This window comes from Arvicola amphibius, chromosome 12 (assembly GCF_903992535.2).
Source record: "Arvicola amphibius chromosome 12, mArvAmp1.2, whole genome shotgun sequence".
Classification (NCBI taxonomy): domain Eukaryota; kingdom Metazoa; phylum Chordata; class Mammalia; order Rodentia; family Cricetidae; genus Arvicola; species Arvicola amphibius.
In genome coordinates this window covers 122387178-122399769 of record NC_052058.2, presented here as the reverse complement: position 1 = coordinate 122399769, position 12592 = coordinate 122387178, and the positions used below count along the sequence as shown (strand labels likewise).

The following is a 12592-nucleotide window of genomic DNA, read 5'->3' as shown; positions in this document are numbered from 1 at the left end:
CACAGGATGAGTCTTAGCATGGCGGATGTTGAGGTCCAGAAGAGGGAAGGGGCAATTTCAGGAACCCCCAGCGCTCTGTCTAGGTCCCAAACTGTCTGTTCCAGGCAATGTCCTTGTCCACCCATCTCTGCTTCCTCCCATTTCAATACAGCCCCTCAGTCCCATGTCCCATGAGGAAAACAGAGGCTTTGAAAAAGGGTAAGGAGTGGCCCCCTCCCTCAACCCTAACAGGAGGAGGGGTCCCTAGGGAAGCCAAGGGGGAGGGAGCTGTGGGTCTCCTGGCAGGGAGGAACGGGGACTGAATGTTAATCGCATCCTGAGTGAGTGTGCGAGAACCCAGCGAGTGTGTGATTCCCTCACGCTCTGGCCCCTGCAATCCGTGGCCGCTGCTGCTGCCGCTACCACCTTCCGCCAGCGCCCGCAGCCTCCTCGGCCACCAGCGCCCTGTTGAGGGGTGTCAGCCTGGGTGGGTCCGCCTGGCCCCCAGGGGTCTCTCGTGCTACAGACATCTGCTAGGTGAGGACGTGTGTCTTGGTGTCAGGCTGGCTGGTGGGGGGGGGTGTGTCTGTAAGGGCTGCGGCGGCCGGTAGCTGAGGGAGGAGGGGTCTGTCTGTCTGGACCGACCCTGAGCCTCCTGTCTGAACCTCACGGCGCCCCAATCTGTTCCCTGAGCCCCCAAACCTGAATGGATGGTGTGCACCTGGGTTCTGTGCCTTCTGCCTGCATCCAGCCGAGTGTCTGTGTGTCCCTGGATGCCTGTGTCCTCCTGTCTGTCCAAACAGCCACTGAGAGCAGTGACAACGCGCCTCTGTTGGGGCCCTGCGCAAGCGTGTGTGTGTGTGTGTGTGTGTGTGTGTGTGTCTCCCTCATCAAGCTCCGGGGGTGTTGAGGGGGAATCCCAGGGAAGTGAGATTGTGTGTGTGTGTGTGTGTGTGTGTGTGTGTGTGTGTGCATGTGTGTTTCTGCCTGTGCTTGAGAGTGGGGGCACGTGGGGGGGGCGTCTAGAGGTGGCCAAGCAAGGAATGGGCAAGCAGTTTCCTTGATAGGCAGCCTCACGCTCCTTATACAAACATCCACGAGCCACTGGCTTCAGAGGTGACCCAGACAGACAGACAGAGACAAGGGAGCCGGTGCTGAGAGCACAAAGGGGATGCCAATAAGCTAGGGAGAGGTGATGGGACATGCCAGCCAGAGGAGGAGCCCGGACTAAAGCCGGCGGAGGGGGGCACCCCAGGTGGGCGGAAGGGGATCCCCATGGGGTCAGGCCGCAAGAGGACACCCCGACAGCCTCTGCAATGTCCGGGGCCCAACTTCCAGCGCAACATGTGTAGTCTCATCCTTGCCTAGTCTGGTGGCCGCAACCTTGGGGGACAGGGCAGGGCAGGATCAAGAAGAGGAGGGACAGAGCTGGGACAGGCAAAAGGTCCCCGCCACTGCCTGCGCTGCTGCTGCTGCTGCTGCTGCTGCTGCTGCTGCTGCTGCTACCTCGCTGCCGCCCTCGGCCTGGCCCCCAACCAGCTCCCCAACACTCCACGGAATCTTTGGGTCTCTGGACACCGGTTCCGGTCCTGGCCCCCCAGCAACTCCCCCCACAGAACAGGGTCATGAAAAGGTAAGGCTGGGCAGGGGATGAAGGGATGGGGGTGGGGATATGGCCCCCTCCAATCTAGGGCAGGGAAAGTTGGCCAGGGATCTCAAGGAGGGAAGGGGTTTGAATGTGAGCAAACCAAACATCTCTGTCCCCTTATCCCTCAGGGACTATCTTCCATCTGCTCGCGCGCACTCTCTCTGCCCCTTTCCTAGGTTTCTACACCTCAAAACCACCCCAGGCCTCTATTCCCCTGGCACTTCACCCTGTCCCCGGCAGTGCAGAACTGAATCCCACCTCTGTCAATCTCTGCATCTCACCTTCTCCCTTCTCTACACCCCTTCCCTGCATCAGTCTCCCCATAGCTAGCTATCCCTCTCTCCTTTCGCTCTCCCCTCCCACCTCAGAGCTATGAGTCTGCTATTAATACCCCCGCCAAGGACCTTGAGGGCGTCCAGTGCCCAGCACCCAGCCCCGAGCAGCCACCCCTTCCTCAAGGTTCTGGATTGCCCTTCCAGGACTGGGGTGGGAGACATTGGTTTGTGTGTGCATGAGGTGGGGGACAGGAATCCCTCTGCAGCACAAGGAGGGAAAGCTGCTGACCACAGCCTCCCCCACTCCCATAATGGTTTAGGGGGGCAATGGAGTCAGAGACCTCCTTCCTCCTTATGCCTTGGACAAGATATGAGAGGAACAACTGGGGAGGCCAGACCTACTGGGGCAGCAAGGATGTTGGGACTGATGGGGTCTGAGCAAAAAAGGGGGGCTCCTTAAAGGAGAACAAGACAGAAACCAAGATTTCCAGCTGTTGGGGTGGGAGGTGGCCAGGATGTCCGGGTCCTGAGGAAGAAATGAGTGGACCACAGTGCTGGGTGCGGTGGGGGTGCCTGCCAGGCCAAGTCTTCAGTCGGGAATTTAGGGAGGGCACCATGAGAGAAAGGAGGGCCAGGACTCCTGACAGAGCAGGCTGGGGAAACCGCTGCTTAGGCCACTGTGGGGACGGAGTACACGGCTAAACTCCTGAGGCGGAGGTCGACATGGACTTTGCCAACACTGTTCTGAGCTCTGGGACCGATACTGGGGTGAAAGGGCTGGGCAGAAAGGTTGCCCTCAGGAATCCTCCCTTATGGAGACAGTGCCTCCTGATGGGGTGGGGTTGAGACTGCCCTCCTAGGCCTCACAGTGACAAGAACCTCAGACCCCAAAACTGCAGAGGCCAGGGTATGAGAAGCAAAGGAGGGGGCTGATGGCTGAGCAGTTACCAGGAAGGGAGAGGAGAGCCAGTATTAACCCCGCAGGGGCCAGGCCACAGCTGTGCGTTATTTTGGGGAGGAAGGGGGGGCTATTCTGAGCACGGATTGAGCCAGCTGCTAGGGGAAGGAAAAGCAATGGAGAGGAGGGACAGGAGGAGGCATGGCCTGCAGGAGGGGCACCCCCTTCCCTGGGGAGACAGAGGCTCAGGCCCTCCAGAAAGGTGGGATAGCAATTTGGAGGATGAGGTTTCCAGGCAGGGTAGGGGGTGTGGGCCTCTGCCCCAACCCTTGCTGTCTAGAATGGACAAGCCTGTGCTACCATGGCAACAAGACAGGAAACTGACAGCCAAGAGAGAACCCTTCTGTATCTGGACCCTGACCCGTTCAGGAAACCCCCAGTGCAGGCCCTTAGTGCTTTCTGGGAGCAGAGATCAGGCCCCCATGGCCGCCTCCATAGATCTAGTAGCCAGGAGCCTGGGAGCCTAGCCCACCCACCCCAGGCAACTAGTATTCAACAGGGGGCACTGGAGGCAACATTTCCTTTAATTTACTAAATTGCTCTGGGCTGGAAGCCAGGGAGCCCCCCCACCAGTGCTCCACAGCTGTGCCCCCAAACCCCAAGACTGGATTGTCACTCAGTTTCATCAAGAACGAAAATGTGGGGTCAGGGACAGGAGGAGGGGGCTAAGAATGGTTTGGAGTGGTGGGTATTTCCTCTCCTTGGATACCCCACTAATTTCTCCCCCTTTCTCTCCCTGCACACCTGACCCCCTTTTCCTCTCTCATTTCCCCCTTTACTCTCTTCCCTTTATTCTCTTTCTCTCTGCCACCTGGCTCTGCCTTGCTTTCATGTCTATGCTGGGCATCTCCCGGGTGGGGGTCTGGGTCTCTGCCTTGCCTCGCTATTTCTGTCTTCTCTGTATTTCATTTGCTCTGCCTGCCTTCCTCCATCTCCGTTCCTTCTTCCTGAGGTTGGTGTTTGCCTGACTCTGGGTGGCTGTGGGTCCCTGCCTTCTATACCCCCAACTTTCTCATCTATCTCTCCGTCTCTCCGTGCCTGGCTACCATCCTCTCGCTTGGTCCTTCTCTTGGGTCTTTGTCCATTTGAGCCTCTCCTTCCATCTCTCCCTGACCATATCTAACTGTCCCCTCTCCTTTGCCCTCACTCTGGTTCTGTTTGTGGTTTTTGTCCCGTCTCTGGGTCTCTTTCCCATCTGTATGATTACTGTCCATTCCATCCCTGCCTTCTCCCCTCTTCTTACCTCTGCATCTTCCCTGACCCCATTACTCACCCCCTCCCGCCTTTGTGTCTCCTGGTTCCCACATTCCATTCCTCCATCTCACCCCCCACCCCTCCCTCTGCTTGGATTCCATCTTTCTCTTCCACTCCCTCCATTGCCTTTCCCGCTGTCTCTTCTTGTCTCTGGTCTGTGTCTATCTCTCTTCTGCCTCTTTCTCTCTCTCTTCATCTGTTTCTCTTTATGCTTCTGCCTCTCCATCCCTCACCTAACTTTCTCCTCTCACCCTGACTCTGTGTCTTCCCTCACTATCTGGGTCCCACTGCCACCTTCCCCATCTCCGTTTCTCTATCTCTGTCTCCTCCCTCTGTCTCGGTCTCCCCTTATCTCTGTCCCTCATCCCTGTTTCTCTCCCTGTCTGCCCCTCCCTCTTCTCCATCACCCACCCTTCCCCTCTCGCCCCGTCTCTCCTGTGCCTCCCCTCGGGCTCTGCCCTCGCCTCCCGTCCGCGCAGAGGCCGCCCGGCGGGGCCCGCAGGCGATGCGCGGCGCCGGTGGCCCCCGCGGCCCTCGGGGCCCCGCTAAGATGCTGCTGCTGCTGGCGCTGGCGTGCGCCAGCCCGTTCCCGGAGGAGGCGCCGGGGCCGGGCGCCGCCGGCGGGGGCACGGGCGGGGCGCGGCCGCTCAACGTGGCGCTGGTCTTCTCCGGCCCCGCGTACGCGGCCGAGGCGGCGCGCCTGGGCCCGGCCGTGGCGGCGGCAGTTCGCAGCCCGGGCCTGGACGTGCGGCCAGTGGCGCTGGTGCTCAACGGCTCGGACCCTCGCAGCCTTGTGCTGCAGCTCTGCGACCTGCTGTCGGGGCTGCGCGTGCACGGCGTGGTGTTCGAGGACGACTCGCGCGCGCCCGCCGTCGCGCCCATTCTCGACTTCCTGTCGGCGCAGACTTCGCTGCCCATCGTGGCCGTGCACGGCGGCGCCGCGCTCGTGCTCACGCCCAAGGTGCGCGCGACCGCGGGGGCTGGGCGGGGCCTTGCTGCTGGGGGCGGGGACGGGCATAGTCTCGATTGAGTTGGGGTGGGAACGTTCGTCGAGTTGCAGTGCCTAGGGGAGGCTGAAGGGCAAGACTCCGAGAGGCAGGCTTTGAAAGGCGGGGCCTATGATAGCATGAGAGCCATCATCGAGGTTTGGGGGCTTATAAGGGCGGGGACAGCCACTGGGGGCGGGGCCGTCCTTTGATCAGTTTCCACGTTGGTGGTAAGAGTCAAGTCTAGGTAAAGAGGAATCTAACTTGGAGGGGTGTGTTTTATAGTGTTCACAGCACCTTCCAGAGATCACTTACAAGGGTCAGATAAACAGGGAGGAGGTGGGTTACAAGTGAAAACTGGGAAAGAACCAGAGGTAGAAGAGATAGATTTTAGTAAGGGGCGACAGGGGCAGAGACTATAATGGGTCTTGGACCAATAAGGGAAAGAGTCAGTTGGAAAGGAATGAGGTTCAGAAAGAGGTAGAGTCTGGTGAGGAAGTAGTGTCCAGGAAGGCAGGGACAGGGACCGTAAGGAAAGAGAATCGGGTCCTGAGGCACGAGGAATGGTGCCTAGAAACGAGAGCAGAGCCATTCATTCTGAGAGGTGGGGTGATGAAGAGCAAACTAGTTCAAGGAAGGAGAAGAGGGATCCAGTGGATAGGGCTGAGGCTAGACGGGTCCAAGCAGTGTAATGAAAGGAGTTTGCCAAGAAAGGAAGTAGGCCTTTGGAGCAGGCTTTGAGAAGGAGCATGTCAAACTGTAAACGTGTGGAAATGAGGATCCTGAATTGGACGCAGGAAGGAACGAGCCCAGGCAGTGGAAAGCCTGACACAGACACCCGAAGTGAAATGGGAGACGCCTAGGGACAGTGGGTTGTACTTGGCGTTTGGTACCAAAGAAGAGACTTGGACTAGCCTAGTTTGCAGACTGAGACAGATGAAGCCAAAGAAGGGAGGTACTGGAGGTGAGCAAGTGAAACAGAGAAGTGGGATTGGCTGGAGGATGCAGCCACCTGAGTGGGTGGGGCCTAAGTGAGTCAGTTCCCTCCTAGGAAAGCCAGTGGCAGTGTACCCAGTCACTATGGCATCTCAGGACTCGAAGGTCTGTCCAAAACATTGTGGGAAAGGCCTCTCCAATATCCTTATTCTTGGCTTGATTTGTAGGCCTGGCTGCTGCCTCCATGGAACACTGACACACATGGTCCCTTGTGCCTCCATTGCTGCTGAGTGTGACCCACTGAACACAGTTATTCACTCTGTGTGCAGCCTGTCACCTTTAGGGATGCATAGAGTTCCCTCACTGTCCGTGGGTGGGAGAAGGTGTCATCCTCACTACTCCAGCTATGCTACAATGCATGCCAGCACCTAGGCCCTGCTGAGGGATGAGGTCCTCTGTGAGTCTCCACTGCATGCTGGGAAGCCCCCTCTTCTCAGGACAGCTTTCTTGTACCCAGCATCAAACCAGTGGCATATGCCAAAGGAGAAATCTGATGGCTGTTTTCCCTCGGTTGCAGAAAGGCTTGTGAGGCCTGGGGCCTGCTTCAGTTAAGGATTCTAAAGCTGAGTTGAGGGAGGTTAGGCCATATGGAATTTGCGCTCTAATGAAGAAAACAAAGGAAGCCACAAATAGTGAAATCTGCCCTAGGGGGAACCGTTAATGACTGAGGCTAAGGCTCCAATGGATGGTAATCAAGAGAAGCCTCCTGAGGAGGTGGTGTCTGTGCAGGCCCTGAAGGATGATGAGAGGTCGCTAGGCATGGAAGAACTGGGGAATGTGTCCCCAGGAGGGACAACTGCTAAGGGTGAAGCTTGGAAGAAGCATTGTGTGAGAGAGAAAGACCTAGGCAGAGTGGCTGTAGCCAGCAGTGAGCTCAGACAGACCTTGTGCTTGGGCCACAGTGGGTACTTTCTTAGGTTTTGATTCTAAAGTAGAATTCTTGGAAGGTTTTCAATTGAGAAGTGATGTGTTCCAATTAATATTCCGAAACGATCACTTTGGTTCTGCTTGGAGAACAAACTAGAAGACATGAGAATGGACGCAGCAGTGTGTCGGAGAGCTGCAGATGTCTGGGCAAGAGCACCATGGTGCTGTGGTGCTGAGGAGAGGAGGGGGCAGAAGAGCGGGAGTTCAGAGTCAGCTCTGTTCTATATGTGATGCTGTGTGAGATCCTAGAGGGAAGGAGAAGGGGGTTCTAGATTAGAGCTGTTGTAAAGAGTCACGAAACCTGCTTTTGACAGGCAGGTTCCTGAGACACGTGTGGAAACCCTGGTTTGCAGAAGGTGACTAGAAAGTGGGATAGGTTTGTTTGGAGCTCACAGGAATGGCTGTGACCAAAGATGGGGCCCTGGGCACGCGGCAGAGCTCCCTGCAGCGATGAAGCTGGACTGTGTCTGCTCCATCCAGCAGCAGCTGCAGAGCCACAGGTGGCCGGCGAGCACTCGCATGGTGCAGCTGAGGAACTACAGTTGTTTTCCCAGTTTAATTTGAATAGCTACACATTGCTAGTGGCTACAACCCTGGATAGTGCTAGAGACAATATTTAAAGCCATGGGGCTAATGACCTTGCTAGGGAGTGTGGACGGGTGTTTAGGGTTCTGATTGAGGAGCAGAGGCCAAAAAGGGAGCCAGAAATGGGGGCCAAGAGGGCAGGAGGGAAATGAAAGGGTCAGTCTATTCCACAGCATGATGGGAATTGTAGTTCTGCTCTTTGCAAATTGGGCTAGAGTGCCTCAGGGGATACTGGGAAGATGTGGGGTGAATTCATGGTAGTAATATCACGTACTGCCACAGATAGACCCTCAAACCTCAGCAGCTCATCCCAGCAGGTTGTTTCTCACTCCTGACTGGAGGTATCCATCCCTCCTGTGACTATGAGACTCTAGGCCTTCAGAGTTTTCCTCCAAGTCTCTACAGCTGCCCTCAGACAGGAGAGTAAGGTTCAGGGTGAGATTTTTTAAGGTGGGTCAGGAAGAACTCAGTTATGTGGTTAAACATAACCCAGATGAAGCCAGTGCTACAGAAGGAAAAGGAGCCAGGCCTGGTAAGCAGCCATGGCGGAAGCTGTGGTGCCACTGGCTCAGGCAACTGTGGTCTGCTCACTGGTCCTCCCTGTCCCCGCAGGAGAAGGGCTCCACCTTCCTGCAGCTCGGCTCCTCCACAGAGCAGCAGCTGCAGGTCATTTTTGAGGTGCTGGAGGAGTACGACTGGACATCCTTTGTGGCAGTGACCACGCGTGCCCCAGGCCATCGGGCCTTCTTGTCATACATCGAGGTGCTGACTGATGGCAGCATGGTGGGCTGGGAGCATCGAGGAGCGCTGACACTGGATCCCGGGGCTGGTGAAGCCGTCCTGGGCGCACAGCTCCGGAGTGTCAGCGCGCAGATCCGCCTGCTCTTCTGTGCCCGCGAGGAGGCAGAGCCTGTTTTCCGGGCAGCAGAAGAGGCTGGCCTCACTGGGCCTGGCTACGTCTGGTTCATGGTGGGACCTCAGTTGGCCGGAGGCGGGGGCTCCGGGCTCCCTGGGGAACCCCTTCTTCTGCCAGGAGGTGCCCCACTGCCTGCGGGGCTGTTTGCAGTGCGCTCTGCTGGCTGGCGTGACGACTTGGCACGTCGAGTGGCTGCTGGTGTGGCGGTGGTCGCCAGAGGTGCCCAAGCCCTGCTGCGAGACTATGGCTTCCTGCCTGAACTGGGTCATGACTGCCGCGCCCAGAATCGCACCCACCGTGGGGAGAGTCTGCACAGGTGATTGGGGAATGTTTGGAGCACTCAGTAATGAATGGCTCGGGTTGGAGCACATCCCGGCTCTCACTTCCTTTTCTGCGGAAATTTAAGTGGCCTTTCTGGGGGTTAGCCAGGTGATTTGGAAAGCACCTGGTTTACAAAGGGTTTGTTTCCATTATTTCATGATTTTAAGGCTGGGCATGGTGATAAAAGACTGAAATTTCAAGCACTTCAGGAGTGGAGGCAGGAGACTCAGTGCTTCTGCATCAGCTTGGGCTGCATGAAACACTGTCTCAAAACACTGATTTTATTCAGTGTGGCAGTTTAGACTTGCCATCCCAGCACTCTGAAGACGGGGGCAAGAAACAAGCCTAAAATATCTAAAACAGAAATATCCATTTTCTTTTATATTTTAATGTCTTTGAAATCAAAATATGTCTTCTAATAGACCAGTTATCATGTTTGAATTGGCAGTGCTTCTGGGCTTGTTTGTCTTGTCAGTAAAAACAGTGATAATTGATAGCAACTTAAACTGGATTTTAAAAAAATCCACACACACACACCATGAGCTGAGTCTCAGTGAGAAAAAGACCCAATGGTCTTTACCTGTGCAAGGCAGACATTTTTTCTCTGTCTTGTAACTTCCCAGAGATGAATGCCTGGCAGTCCTGGTTGTCAGGAAACTGGCTCCATGTGGTAATTGTGTTTTTCTACTCTTTGCACAGTGGAAGTTGGGTTGTAGGCATGGCAGAACGAGCCTGGTCTAGAGAAGGAGGAAGGATGTAGCAAAGAGACAGCAACTTGGAGTGATGAAGAGGGCATAGGTCTCACATCTTATTACTGAAAACACTGACATACTGATTGTTCAAGGCATAGCCATTCTGCGTAAACATCTCTGCTGATTGGCTAGACTCCCATTCTGATGGGCTGGTGCTGACAGTTAGATATTTTAATAGCACCCCTGCATGTGGCTGCAAAGTGCTGGGTGTGTCCACCCATATTGTGGCCATGGGTCCAGCTTACACCCTATGATGCTCGAAAAACACTGAGTGCGACAGCATCTCTACCATGGAAAGCTTTGGCAGAAGGAAGGCCATTAATCCCGAGCCCGGTTGAGTCTGGGAGGAGGTGGTGGGTGCAGAAGAGGACCTAAGGGATGAGAATGGACAGCTGGGTTGGGAATCAGGACCCCAGAACAAGAGGGTAAGAGAAGGATCCTGTGATCGTAAACACCGAGCGCCTGCTGGGAACTAGGGCTCATGCTGGGCCCTGGGAACACAGGGATGAATAAGACCACAGACTTCTTCAAAGACTGCAAGGGCCTAAAGAGGTGACATACAGGGATGGGAATAATGGCCACACAGTGTGAGGCTGGCAGTAATGGAGATAGCAGCAGCCTTAGGGAACGTGGGGGAGGAATTCTGCCCAACCAGGACATTTTGGGTTGGAAAAAGCAGTCTCATTTAAATTTCCCCAGGAGAAAGCGGGTTCATTGGAAAGATAAACATGCACCGAGCAGACTTCAGGAATCGAGGCCAAGTCCGGGCCAGCCTCACTTTCATCTCCTGACTTTGTCTTTCTGATTCTGCACACACACACACACACACACACACACACACACACACACAGGCTTACCTTTCCCAGCCTCTGTTCAGATCTTAATCCATAGTTTCTACTTCCTCATAACTTTAGAACCTACAGGGCTCGCTGTAGACCAGCATCCCGAGAGAAAGGTGGTTAGTGACAAGCAGTTTACAGGCCGCGCAGCTGTGGGGTAAGCTATGGTGTCAGGGAGGTTTCCTGGAGGAAAGAATTCTAAACTGAGACCTAGGGATGAGCGACCAGCCAAACGTCCATCCACTGGGAAACCCCTACTGAGAGTCTATGCAACAAGCACCACTTTGGCACAAAAGAAGCAAAGTTGGGTGGGGAGGTTTACTCCTTTAATCCCAGCACTCAGCAGAGCCCTGAGCTCAAGACTGGTGTGGTCTCGGTAGTGAAGTCCAGGCCCTCCAAAGATATGGAGATCTACATCCATATGTATGAGCGGAATATACAGAAAGATGGACAGACAGACAGACAGACAGAACTGCTGAAGCAATCCCCTGCTTTCACCGAGCGACAGTCTGAGGAGGGTTAGTGAGGGAAGGGCGACAAGTCGAGAACAGGCAAGGAAATAGAGAGCTGCCCTCAGGTGGCAGCCTCTGAGATGAGATAAATGGGGAGGGGGTTAGATCATATCAGGCAGGTAAAGCTTCTGAGGTTAAACTGATACAAATGGAGGAGGAGCTGGAGAGATGGCTTAGCAGTTAAGAGCACTTGCCGCTCTTGCAGAGGTCCCAGGTTGGGTTCCCAGCACCCATATTGGGTAGCTCACAACCACACACACACACACACACACACACACAGAGAGAGAGAGAGAGAGTTCCTGGGGATGCAATGCTCTCTTCTGGCCTCCATGGGCCCCTGTACAAGCGTGGAGCAACAAGTACACTCAGGCACACACACATACATATATGTTTCTATAAAATCATTGTACATAGATGGAGCTGAGCACTGGAAAATCTGAGTAAACAGGGAAGAGCAAGTCCGCAAGGGCAGCCGGGCTTCAGCCATATGTATGGATCGGATAGAATGGCCCAAAGGAGACGGGCAGGACCTTCAAGCCTGCTTCAGTCGAAGGGTGTTCAGCAGCTTCAACAGATTTGGAGAACATTAATTCCAAGCATGATCGAAACATATAGAAAGACGCAAGGGGGAAAAAAACAGGCAAACACAAAGCCGCCATAGCACAGAACAGATGAGGGGTGATGAGGTCAGGAAGGGGGTGGGACCAAAGCTTTGCCTTGTGTGCACAGTTGTAAGGCTTAAGACAGGTCCTGGGTATGGGGACTGGCATAGAATCAGCTTTAGGTGCAGAAAGACTTCTCTGGGTGTGGGAAACAGACTGGAAAGCCAGACCAGAGCCCCAGGGGAGAGTCCAGGACTATAGGGTGTGGAGGAGAGGTGAGTGAGGAAGAATAGGACTTGCAAATTGGTAGCCTGGCTGGAGGACAGCGGGTGCAGTGATGAGAGACAGTGGGAGAGCTGCTGTACTTTGGACAGGGAAGATGTTCAGGAACCCAGAGATTCCCAGGGAGCTTTCTCCCAGGAGAAGGGCACTTGAGCTGAGCATGCACAGCATTTCGGAGCTGGTCAAGATGAGAGAAAGTTCTACAGGAACAGCACAGCACTCCCCAAGGCCTGGCGGCAGTAAACGCTCCCCATGTTCCAAGCGACACCGCATTTAGTGCTGTTCAGAGTTTCCAGGTGGGAAGCCACCAGACAGGGAGTTTCAGAAAAGGTGAAACCATGGCAGGCAAGGACTTGAAGGTGTCAGGGCCAAGCTGAGAGTGTGGGACCTGGTCCTGAGGCCTGGCAGCTAGGGCTGGTGAGAGAAGAGGCTCAGCCCTCAGCACCCACTGGACCTCCCTTTCTCCTGGGCAGGTACTTCATGAACATCACCTGGGATAACCGAGACTACTCCTTCAATGAAGATGGTTTTCTGGTGAACCCTTCACTGGTGGTTATCTCCCTCACCAGGGACAGGACATGGGAAGTGGTGAGTGGCCCAGACTCCAGGCATCCGTGGGAGGGCACCTGGATCCCTGGATCTGAGGGAGGAGAGACAGGTCTAGACTCCGAGATCATATTAATTAATTGAAGTTAATTGAAGGCCCAGGTTCTGGTCTAAAGGAGGAAGGAGCAAGGAATCTGGGCTCTGGAGGAAGATG

General features: G+C 55.2%; 1 protein-coding gene across 3 annotated transcripts in view; it reads left to right on the top strand.

The window, feature by feature from the left end:
• The window catches only part of Grin2d (glutamate ionotropic receptor NMDA type subunit 2D), a 39017-nt gene that overhangs the window by 704 nt on the left and 25721 nt on the right, over nucleotides 1–12592 (top strand). The window contains exons 2-6 of one of the 3 annotated variants that reach the window (XM_038313400.2): nucleotides 152–198; nucleotides 1348–1612; nucleotides 4594–5075; nucleotides 8221–8840; nucleotides 12306–12420. In XM_038313400.2, coding sequence (XP_038169328.1) covers nucleotides 4620–5075; nucleotides 8221–8840; nucleotides 12306–12420 — 1191 coding nt within the window. In that variant the 5' untranslated portion in view covers nucleotides 152–198; nucleotides 1348–1612; nucleotides 4594–4619. Of the gene's footprint in view, nucleotides 1–104; nucleotides 1613–4593; nucleotides 5076–8220; nucleotides 8841–12305; nucleotides 12421–12592 lie in introns of all 3 variants that reach the window. The other 2 variants (XM_038313398.2, XM_038313399.2) reach the window with 2 other exon arrangements.